At 37.9% G+C, this 12,437-nt stretch overlaps 1 protein-coding gene across 1 annotated transcript; it reads left to right on the top strand.

Moving 5' to 3' along the window:
• The first annotated feature begins 2,201 nt into the window (after nucleotides 1–2,201).
• PPM1F (protein phosphatase, Mg2+/Mn2+ dependent, 1F) lies at nucleotides 2,202–7,181 on the top strand. The gene is made up of 5 exons (XM_010289170.1): nucleotides 2,202–2,441; nucleotides 3,097–3,285; nucleotides 4,428–4,571; nucleotides 5,573–5,666; nucleotides 6,808–7,181. Exons 1-5 carry the CDS (start codon nucleotides 2,202–2,204, stop codon nucleotides 7,179–7,181), a joined length of 1,041 nt encoding a protein of 346 aa, XP_010287472.1.
• Nucleotides 7,182–12,437: the final 5,256 nt, after the last annotated feature.

Below are 12,437 nucleotides of genomic sequence, written 5' to 3'. Positions count from 1 at the left end.
CCAGCCCCAGCCGCCATGCCCGGGGTGCGGGGCGCACCCTCTGCCGCCCCTCAGCTGGGCTGGGCCTGGCTGGGGCTGGAGCCTCACACGAGCATCCAATGTGTCTGGAATCCTATATGGTTACATTATACTGGTGACACTTGTACGATAATTCATGCTCCTGTTTCACTCTAAAGGCAATAAAGATATAGGATTCGAGTCTACTTTTAAGATAGTGCAGGCAAAGTCAGAAAATCCTTGGATGAGTTCCATCTTGAACCAGTTCAGGTTCTCTCTCGTTCCTTGTTGACAAATGTACCAGAACCTTCCCTGTTCTGATGGTTGAAACCACCTTTAATTTCCATCTTTATGTATTCCTGTTTATTTTATGTTTATTCGTTCTTGTGTCACCATTGTAATTTAGATCAAATCGCTATTCACCATTCCCTCATCGAACATTATGGAAATCTGCTTATTATTCAGGTACTTGCATTGCCTAATCTCAGGAAGGAATATCTACTTTAAAGGCATTAATTTCTCTGCACATTTGGACTGTACTTGCTTTCCCTATCTTGTAATTGCTATTACATCACTTTAACTGTACAACTAGGAAGAAAGATGTTGCTTGTGCTACAGCACAGTATGGACTCTCTTCCTGCATTGCAGTAATAAGTCTTTGGCAAAAAAAAAAAACATTCTTGGAATGACAGAGAAGTGATTATATAAAAGCAAGGTATGTACGTGTGCCTATATGAGTACCACTGTTTGATGCGGTATACTGCAGAATTTCTGGTGTTAAGGTACTAAATTCTGTGTCAGATTTCACAAACTTAATATTTAAACAGCAATGTGTGTCCAAGTCTTCTGGTCAGTATTAGTCAAGACATTTACAAATATGTAAGCTAATAGCTGTAGACAAGGCTGTCTGACATGCTGTCCTATTTAATTACATTTGTATATGGGGTAACTTAATATTTAAAAGTTTTAATATCTTGCCCATTCACATCTGCATATTAAGCAAACCAAAAGTAGTTTTGGTTAATATGTAGTGACTGCTAATCAAAGATCTGTGTCTACATTTAAGCTTTCAATTCTCCAGGCCCAGAGATGCATCTGAAGCTGGCTGTGCAGTGTTGCTGAGAAAAATAAATACTTGAGAACCATAAAAAGGAATTCTGAGGAAGCTTTAACGACAGCAGTGTTAGCAGGAGTCAGGATAAAATAGAAATAGGAAAGCTAGTTCATGCACTGCAGTTCTTTAGGAAACACATTAGTGACCACCAAATTATTTTTGCTCTATAGATTATCTTTTCAATGCCTTTTGAAGTTAGTTGATGTAGCATTGAGGCAGGGTTCTTTCTCAAATAACAAAACTTTAAATTATTACCTATTCTGAGAGAGACTGCATTGCAAAGCTAGACACAATGCCAAACACCAAACCATTCAGTCTGATGAACAATAAGTTTGGATTAATTGATCTTTGGGACCTATCCAGAAAAGGATTTGAGTGTCTGGCCAGAGCTTTTCACACTATGCTCAATGAGTGTTTACAGTTCTGCTCTGTAATGACAAAGTAGGAAAGTGGCGGAAGTGTTCTTCTGTCCATCTAGCTCCTACAACCATGTGTATTTAAAAAGATAAAGAAAACAGCTTAAAATTCTAATCTGTTCAACTCAACTATGAGTTGAGCTATTGACCTCAGCAAAACATTCTCAGACTTCCTTGTTGTTTCAGTGGAAGTGGTTCAGTAGGACATAACCTGACCCAAAGCCAGGCTAATGCTTTTTCAACCCTTGTGTCCAAGTCAGCAGCAGCCTCTTACCTTGAAGGCTTTTCTGCACGCTTGATTATGTCTTTTTTTTTTTTTTTTTTTTTTTTGGTAGGGATGCACTCCTACCACTGTATCTTGTGCATTTTACTTACATAATAACAACATTTATGTTTAATACGCCAGACTGATTTTTGGGTCTTTGTTATGATTTTTGTAGTGTAATCACCTACTTGATAAAGCTCTCTTTTGAAAGAGAACTACTAAGTAAAGAAGCTGTTCTTGTCCTTAATGTTATACTGTTTTCCATTGCAACTTTCTCTCCACGTTATTCTCAGGAGCCTATTTTAATTCTTGCAGAGCCTGTAAAGGCAGAGTGCTGAATGTGTGTATGTAGCTCTAAGGAAAGAAACTTGAAGGAAAGACAGGCCAAAAGGTGGGGTAACGTAGGAAGATGGGGCACACAACTTACTGTTTTGTCTTTGTGCTGTCAGTGCTGGATGGAGAGTCGTTGCAGCGCTGCTTCTTCAACAAGCTTCGGGATGTTTGCTTTGAGTGGCAGAAGAAGTTGCCACCACTGAGACCACTGAAGCGGTTCCTGCTTGTTTCCATCCACGCCATCCGTAACACTAGACGGAAGATGGAGGACCGCCACGTTCTGCTCCCAGAGTTCAATCAGCTGTTTGGTTTATCAGTAAGTCTGGACAAAACTGGGGAGGCCAGTTCGTTAGCTTTTCAGCATTCCTGTAAACACAATGACCTAGTGTTGGATGATCTGTGAAATGGTAAGAATTTGTTGCCACAAATTAGTTATTTGTTGCCACATAGTTATTTATCATGTCTATGCTGGAGCAAGGACTTAGTGACTCAGATTTCTAGGTGCTAACTACTGTCCTGGTAAAGAAGGATCTTGTGACCTTGGATTTCACGTCAGAAGTGATACAGGGAGACAGGAAGTTCACCTAGTGTTATGTTGCTGGAGTTATAATGTTCTTGTGACTGAGGTAGCTGATATATTAAGAAAAGAAGGGGGGAGAACATCAGTTGTACAAGTGCCAATTAGTGAAGCTATAGTGGGACTATATAACCAGCTGTCTGCTGTTTCAATTCCAGATTATTTTCAAGGATATTAAATGACTAACAGCAAACAAAGAAAAGTAATTCTCCTGCAAAGTTACCATTCTGTCCATTTTGCACATGGGTAAACTGACTTAAATTGCCCTTACCTATGCAACGCTGTATAGAAGAAAGCCCAGAATAAAAAAAATCTTTGCTTGCTGGTACCAGCCTCTAAGTTATTTTGTTTTTGAAGATGATTACGTCTTCCTCTCTCTCCCTCCTCGCAAAAGGATGACATTGATCGTGCTTACTTTGCGGTATTTGACGGCCATGGTGGAGTGGATGCTGCCAATTATTCAGCAACCCATTTACATGTAAATGTTGGGCTACACGAAGAGATCGTTAAGAATCCAGCTGAGGCCTTGAAATGCTCTTTCCAGAAGACAGATGAAATGTTTCTTTTCAAAGCCAAGAGAGAGGTGAGTGGGTAGAGATTAATTGCATTGTATTTAAATAACACTGAAAACTGTTGGACAACATGGTATTATCCAGAAAATTCTGGCAGTACAGTTTCTTTGAATCACTGACTTCTTTATGAAATTATGTACATGTAAAGATTTTCTTTGATCAAATTATTTCTTTTTTTGAGGAAAAACAAAATGACAGTGCTTGCAAGTTCAAGATGAGTGACTGAAAAGAAGTGTTAAGTGGTTTACATGTTCCTGACATACCAGTTATTTGAGAGAATGCTCTGCTGCCTTTTTGCCTAATTAGGCAGCCTCTAGATGTTCTGTTGTCCTACCTCTTACCTGGAAAAGGAGTTTCTCTCTTCCTGATAATATGGTGGCTATCTTCCTCTCCCATCATTAATGTCATAGGTGGTTGTAAGATGAAAAATGTATTTTGTGATTTAAATCAGACTCTTCAGTTTATCAAGCTTATTGATCAGCTTTGAAGCAAGTTGGTATGATGAACATTCTTTCTTCAAATCTACATAATGGGAGGATGGTTTATTAGACAGTTTAATGAGAACTATTTTTCTTATAGCAGTAACTGAATATGGAAGTATTAATTGTTAATATCCTATTTTCTGTCAATGAGGTACAAAAAAGGGACCACAATCTTCATTTGGTCTTACTCTCACTAATCTTTAGAGGGAATCTAAGACAGTTAGGTTCCTTTCTTTGTTGACATCCTCACTTAAATACCCAAGGATAAGGGGATCTATGTGGAGCAAGGTGTCTGTAGTTGCTAGTGGTAGAGTGGAGAATGTGAGGTGGACTAGGGAGACCTGTGATTGTTTGTGAAATATTCATACTACTGAAATTCAGATCCTCTTTCTTTTCTGTGTGTCTTTGTGTTTTGAACAATTAGAGGTCTTAGTCTCCTAGATCAGTTTTGGAATTAATAGCAGAGAAGGAAGAACATAACAGAGGCAGAATCAGCCATCTGCATGTTAGAATATATAGTTTATTTCAAGTCTGTCTAATACCTTGTTTTCAGGTACCTGAATTGTGATTGGCAGGTTTGCTCTGCTGCATTCAAGTGTAATTAAACCTTGGTTTACAATATTGCCATGTAACCTTGAATATTCACCTAACATACCTGTTCTCTTCTGTAGAAACTGCGGAGTGGTACAACAGGTGTATCTGCATTGATTGTAGGGAACAAGCTGCACATAGCGTGGCTGGGGGACTCGCAGGTAATGCTTGTGCAGCAAGGAAAAGCTGTGACATTAATGGAACCTCACAAACCAGAAAGAGAAGTAAGTCTGACTTGGTTTTTTTCTCGTGTGTGCGTTGTCAGAATCTCTCTTGAAACCTTTTGGAATCTAAGCCTTCTTAAGTGTTTGGTGCTTTACATAATTACATGTATTGTATGGTAGGATTCAGAGAACTGACAACTTCTTTTTTTTCCCCTCCACTCCTGTGTCTTGAAAAGGTGATCCCTACAACTATGCCCACTTGAAAATACTGATGGTACTGGTAGTCCTGATGTCAGTTCCTGCTCAGACTGTCTTTTCAAAATTTATAGTAGTTAAAAGACTTTCACAGGATTTTTTTGTATGTGAATTTAAAACTACCTGTTATAAATGAACTTATTAATTTGAGTTCAATATCTATTTAAAATGTTAGCATAATGCAAGTCTTCCATAATATGCTATACTGTCATTCAAAAGCTAATGCTAATGTACTAGCCTAACTGTCTTAAAGTGTATTGCATTTTCTATATATTTTAAATAGCAAGGTATTTTCTTAAATGAAATTTGATGGGGATCTTGCAAATTTAGATAGCATTGCATGACCCTTTGCCCTCATAGCATGAATATTTATAATAACTAAGTACTTAATAGCATTTGCATTGATACCTCTTTGTTACATAGTCTAGTTATCTTGTATTTTATTTCAAATATGTATATATTTACCCAGTTGCTGTATGGGATGGGATGAAGTGGCAGGAAAGGGTACTCATCCATATGGGAAAGAACATAATGATACAAAAAATTAAGAATTCTGCTTTTTTTGCAGATAAGCTGTGGTATGGTTGGAAAGTAGGTGGGTTGTTTCCAGTAACCTTTAAGTGCATGTTTCTGAGCTAGATTCCGATATATTTGCTATATTCGTAGTATAAATACAGAAGCTGAAGCAGCTCTTGATTTGGCGTTTTGTCTTTTTTTTTTTTTTTTCCTCTTCGATAGGCTAACAACAAGGTCAGTAAGCCATGGGCAGGCTTTCTGTATAAAAACTGTGTTCTACTGTTTTTCAGGATGAGAGAGCACGTATTGAAACTCTGGGTGGTTGTGTAACCTATATGGACTGCTGGCGAGTTAATGGTACCTTGGCTGTTTCCAGAGCAATTGGTAAGATAAACCATCAGAATTAGTACAGTTCAGATTAAATTTGATTAAAACACACCACCTGAGACTGTACATTTACTGTAAATGATATTTTGCTCAGCATCGATCAAACAGTAAACTACTCGCTGTCTTTGCAATAAGGCTAGCTTACAGCTATATAACTTACATAGCTTGCAGCTATATAATCTTATTGGTTTTACCATAAGCATAAAACATTGTTTTATTTTACGCACTAGCCATGACAGTCCTAATTCTTTTATATTTCTAAGGTTTTTTTTCTTCTTGTAAACGTCCTTGATACTGTGGTGTTCTACAGTAGCGTAACAAACGTAGAGTATTTAATTTGTAAAAGTGGAGGAAGTAAGTGTTCATCTAGGCTTCTTTATGTGTCTGAATGTCTGCTTTGTGGGGGTGTTTTTTGTCCACTTTAATATGAATATATCTTTCTCCTGACTGCAGTTCTTAAGGCAGATCACTATATCCTCCTTCAAATCACACATATCCAGCAATTTAGGGAATTTTAATTGTAGTATTCCAGAATCTTATTAAACGAGCTTGCTTTGCTACATGCCAATGAGGGTAAAAAGAGAAAAGGCTCTGGGGAAGTACAGTAGATAACTGTAATGTATGAGTGGAAGCAAATTAATATAAATTTGTTACTTGGATCAATAGCAACCCATGTTTAAGAAGTATGTCCATATGAAACTGATGAACTAAACATAACGAGCAGATTCTTATGGCATTGTGCTGTATATCTGGCTAGCTAAGAAAAATCTTATTTTCATAGCATTCTGAAGGCTGTACAAGAGGCGCACTTGCAAAATGAAGTCCTAACTATCTCCTTGCACAAATATATTTCAGAGAGAAAAAACTTCAAAAGAGATTCTTTAGTTTCCCCGCAAAATTAGGAAAGCATGAATTAGAGTAACTCCTTAGAAACCCACTGGACTTAGGTAGGTTCCAAGTGTTCTTAAAGAAACAGAAGCCTTCCATGCTTATTCCATAGCTTTTCACTACTCTTGTCCTGCATCACATACCTCTGGAATATGATCTGGCTCTCCTTGAGGATGGTAAAAGCAATTGGTGGGTGAAGAAGTAACTGTTTACATTTGAAGTAATAAAGCCTTTGTTTTGCTTGTCTTAGGTGACATATGTCAGAAACCCTACATCTCTGGTGATGCAGATGGAGATTCATTTGAGCTGACTGGTTCTGAAGATTATTTGCTCCTAGCCTGTGATGGATTCTTTGACGCTATCAAGCCATATGAGGTTGTAGACTTGGTCCTAGATCATTTAATGCAAACCAAAGGAGTGGGTCTCAAAGCAGCAGAAAGACTGGTGGCTGCTGCAAAAGAAAATGGATCCAGTGATAACATCACTGTTCTAGTGGTGTTCTTAAGGGATCCTCAGGACATCTTGGCAGACTGTCTCAGAGACCCTAAGAGCCTCGAGGCTGGTGATGGTGCTCAGAGCTCACCCTTTAATTTCCTCAGCTGTGAGGCAGCAGGCACACAGTGACAAAATCTGCTTAATCCAGCATGTTCAAATAAGTTCATGTAAAGAACTGCTTTCCACTGAAGAAGCCTTTAATATAATAGGCAAAACATGTCAGGAGAAAAATGACAAATGGACAAACATTTAACAGAAAGGCAAGACTCCTTTTACTGAGTTCCCATTTGTCTTTTCCTTCCTTCCCCCTCCCTTCAAAAAACACTGAGCAGATGTGGAGATCCGTACAGCTATTTTTGTCTCTGGGAGCAACTTCTAAAGTGTGTCCCAGGGCTGGTGGTCATATCCCTCTGCCCTGGAAGTGGTAAGAAACCATAATATGTATAAGCTAATGGGTGAAAATACCTGTTTGTGAATTCTGAGTGAAAATTTAAATTAGCGCTTAAAAAGAATGCTGAATGTTATATTTAATTGTGATGTTACTTTGGTGATTGGGAGGAGAGAAGCTGTCACCATCACAGAAAAGCTTGTTATGGTGTGTGGTCTGTAGGGACAGGCTTGGTGTGCAAGAGACTGGGTGACACCATTACGCTGTGTAAGTTGCTTTTGTTTTGTACCAAAGATGATATTACAAGAATGGTGCAGCCTCTTTCTTCAAACAGAGGCATTTAATTTTGTTTGTATGGAGAGGAGAAAACAAAACTGAATACTCCAGAAAAAGAGCAAGAAAGCTAACTAGAAATATCCCAGGCAAAATTATACAAAATGAGCTGCTTTCTGGGATGCTCTGGTTTATAAACTGGAACAAAGTATTTAACTGCACTGGATTATTTCTCCCTAACAAACACGCTTTATTGGCTATTTGGCAACCTGAAAAGGACGGACCCTTACTGTTGTATTTGAGAGAGATCTTTACAGTATGTATGCTCTAGCAGTTAAATATGCTCTGTTTCTGCCACTTTTTTGTATACTATAACAAATGAGAATTTTATTTTTATTCTAAATGTTTATTTGCTTATTTACTGAACTTTACAGTTGGAGGAATTTTTTGCAGTGTTACTTTATTTTGTTGTGGGTTTTATTTAAATTAGAATTTTAAAGTGGCTGTGTCTTTATTACCTGGTTTTAAAAACTGACTACCCTCAAGTGCCTTAAATATTTCGCCCAAGGATTGCTGGCTTCCTATTATATTCTGGTGAGCCAGTTTATAGTGTTTTTAAAATGTGACTTTTAAATTTCATTAATACTAATGTTTAATGCACTTAAATGTTTCATTTTTTGTGAATTATTTTAGTGGGAACCAGGTTTCAAAAAACCATCTCTCTCATTGTTGCCAAATCTTGTGGCTTGTAGTAAAAGCTTCACAATACTTACTGTGACTTACCCCCTGCCCCATGCAAAAAGCTGTAGTTAGTTAATCATAAAGTAACAATATGAGTCATCATGACTTTCATTTAAAAACAAATACACTTCTGACCTTCACAAGAAAATGTAATAACCCAAACTAGAAACAATTTAGTAACAGTTTTTGATTAATAGATGGTTAATTTGGCCATGCTTCATGAACTTCTTGGGACTGAATAACTTTCTAAGGAGATGTGAAGCTAAGGTGAGAATGAAAGAATCTTAATGAATGTGTATGTTGTAGTGCAACTGTTATATCCATTACATGCTAGAGCCTCTGGTTGTGTTTTGCCTTGCCTTGCTAGCCTGGCTAGCAGGACTCAACAAGATCTGAAGGCTCAATGGTAAATGTGTTAGTAATTTCTGTAGCTAAACAAGAAGTGCTTTACATCTGGCAGCAAGATTGTATGCCTAATTTAGAAGCACATGGCATTGCCATATGTCAGTACTGTTGATTAAAATGTGTTGAACATTCATGTTGCTTAGGGAGGAAATTTAGGTAGAAGTTGAGATGGCTGAAAGGAAGAACAGAACAGCACTGCTTATGTCCATAGTGTCTCTGAATCATTAGTTAGTGTGGGGCAATGCAGTTACTCGAGTGACTTGAGTTTTTTGCTGGATTACTATGGACGATCGTAGGGTTTAACATGGAAGTGCCTCGGTAAGCTACCACCTCATTACATAGCAACTTGGAGAGTGACTTCCTGGTTTTACTATGCAGCAACAGGAGCTTTTCCTCTGAGAAGGTTGTAAGCACTTTGCCATCCTACATTTTGCTGGCCATTTTACTGTGGGGAAGGCTTTCTGTGATGGCAACCTGGTAGGGTAGGTGTTAATTTTTGTAATGAACCTAATTCAATTAAGGAAGTCTTTAGACTTGTGTCGTAATCACTTTGGATCTACCATCTTCTATCTCATTGATTTCTAACCCAGATATTCAGTGTCATGCTAAATTCTGATGACCACTAGTGCCTCTTGGTGTCTTGGAAATAGTTCTCATTATTAATATAGTAAGAATCATACAGAATTTCTTGGTTTCACTGCTATCTGAGGTTTATCAGGAGAGGGGGAAGCTATTGTATTCGTGGAGGGAGGTGTGAAATGTTGGTAAATTCGTAGTATGGTTTAGTTTTTGAAATTTGCCAAATTTCCTGAAACGTGGAAGAAACTGAACAAGATAAATTCTTTGTAATGATCCTTTTATTTCAACCTTTGTGGGGCAGATTTGCATTACAGAGGAAACAAAGTTTTAAGTCTTTTAATGGATACTTACAGCTATGTGAGAATATCCTTTTTTGTTTCAAATTTGATAGATTTTTTTTTTTTTAAATGGGAGCTAAGTGAAATGGGCCTTTAGAAAGCTGTCTGTGGTAATCAAAAAAATTAATTCTCAAGCTATGCTCTAGGGAAGAAATTCTGCATTCTGAGAAACTGTTCCCTTATATAGATGTTTTCATTCTGAATGACTGAGTGCCTCGTTTCTTTGAGATATATGTGGATAGGAATAGTCTTTGGGAACTCATACATTTCAGCTTCAGTGGGGATAAAAAATATTTCTCTAATTTTCAGAGACTTCTTACTAGGTTTAAAAAGTCTGGTCAGGTCTATAGGAGTTGTAACTGGATGAAAAATGGCTGTTTGTATCCTATCGGTGAAATAGTTAAGTCTTAATGTGTAATCTACCATAAAATTCCAGATGCTGTTTGAGGGGAAAATTGGTTTTGGAGATGTCTTGTCTATTCTTGACAGCCTGATCAAGCCCTATAGAAAAGTCTGTCTTTTTAAAACTGAAAACCCCAACATTTCAATTTGATGTTATATGACTAATGAAAGTATGACACAGGATGCAAGTACGGATTTTGGAAGTGCACTTTTAAAATTCTATAAAAAATGGTTATCAGAATGGTCTTATCCTTGGGATGGCAAGGCAACCTCCAGCTGTTGTTTCACTTGGGACTTGCCATCACTTTTAGAAGCCACCAGCTATAATGCATAATAGCGTTACAAGAAATGTCACTAGTATGGGTGGTGAGGAGAGAGGGGAAGGAGCTCTAGCAGAAGGTATGAAGTTGAACTAAATAGTCCAAAATATGGAACGGTGCTATGTTTTGAATTTACAGTACTAATCTGCTACATTATCTTTTCTTATCTTTCCTCTTAAAACTTCTTGGATTTCTGGTGTTGGCTGTTCTGTTTTCCTTCCCTCCTTTGGTTAAAAAAAGTATGTAATTTTAGTGAGAGAATACCTCTCTGGGCCCTTCCCAGTGTCATCTACAATATACTAACACTTGTCCACCAATGTCAAATCGACTCATGACAAATTGACTCATTTGCCTGTTTCCTTGTTACCTTTCTGATGGGCCTGCAACAAAAACAATTCTTGAGTCTAGCCAAAATCTTTGAAGCTGTAGAAGTTAGATGAAAGATTTAAGACAAATGTTCAATGAAAAATGGAAGTATTTTCATGTTTTACTCAGACTCCAAATGAATGTCTGCTGCTGCATTTTAGCACTCAGCATCAGAAAAATTGCTCCTTAAAGGACCCTGCATTTTTAAAACAGAGCATACTTAAATTCTTGTATTATGCATGATTGAAAACTAGCTTTAGTCATTCTGCTTAGTGGGTATCCAACATCTCTTTTGCGTATGGGTAATTCATACTTCCACCTTTCCTTTCCCTTCCCTTCCCTACCCCACCCTCTCCTACAAAGAAACACACCTAAGACAGTGAAGTCTTCTGGGGCTGACTGATATAGACAAGATTAGAATTTTACAAATTACATTTGTTGGGGTGTTGGTTTGGGTTTTGTTTTGTGGTGGGTTTTTGGGGGTTTTATTTTGAGAATACAGAGGATAGAAATGCAGGGAAATTTTTTAGAACAGAGGGAGATTAAGTAAAATCCACCCTCTGAGTGATGGAGGAGTGAAAGAGAGAGACAGGAATGCATTTAAGTATTATTAATGCCTATTTTAAAAAGGAAGTGGGCTGGAAAATAGAGCTACAAATGTCAGTTCTTTAGAGTGAAATACCAGTGCTTGAAAGAATTAGAAACACACCCATTAAAAAGGCAAAACTCAGATGTGGTAACTCTTGTCTTCAAACAGCCAAGGAAGGAATCACAGTAAAAGCATCTGAGGTGACTTACTGTGACCTCTCAACACTGTCTTGGAAGCTAATGCTACTAAATGGATTTTTCTAAACATCCGTATGTGTAAGGTGGTGCTAAGAGGGAGCGTTCAGTATATGCAGTTACTGGTCACCGTGCAACCGCTGCCATGAGTAAATGCCATGAAGCGTGTTAATGAATCAATATGGCTGCTGAGCTCTCATAAGATGAGTAATTGGGCACGGAGTGGTTACAGCAGAGTTGGCAGTTGAATAGTGTTAATCACAGTGATGACTTTAATAGCATTTAATAGACACTTATCTGAATTCAGAGTCAGATGAGATACTGTGCTTTAAAAAAGCATTTCCAGTGCTATTAGCTTTCTGTCATGAGAAGCCACTAAAATTTCCATTTTTTTGTTGGATGTTGGGAAAAGTGCTTCTCTTGCTTTCTGAATTCCGGAGATAAGTTGGCTGGCTGTACTGGAAAACCCGTTTTCAGTTGATAGCTTAAAGCAGCTGTTTGGGGTTGAAACTTCCCTCCCAGGCAATCCTTTAAAAACTAACAAAAAGGTGCTTCCAAAACAAGTGGCTGAGGAACGTAGGTATTTCTAAACTGCGTTGCAGAAAAGGCAACCAGCAAATACCCTCAATCTGTAAAGGGCATAGACATTGAGCTGCTTAAAGTCTAAATTGAGATTGCAGCTCCACTCTTTGTGTGAGACTGTTGATTAGCTTACTTGGGTTCTCGTGGATGCAGGTACTTAATGCACAGCACCAGACATGATCTATTTCTATTCTTACAGTACTGAAGT

This window comes from Phaethon lepturus, unplaced genomic scaffold (assembly GCF_000687285.1).
Source record: "Phaethon lepturus isolate BGI_N335 unplaced genomic scaffold, ASM68728v1 Scaffold28126, whole genome shotgun sequence".
Classification (NCBI taxonomy): domain Eukaryota; kingdom Metazoa; phylum Chordata; class Aves; order Phaethontiformes; family Phaethontidae; genus Phaethon; species Phaethon lepturus.
The sequence above is the reverse complement of the archived record's forward strand: the minus strand, read 5'-3'. Positions and strand labels throughout refer to the sequence as shown.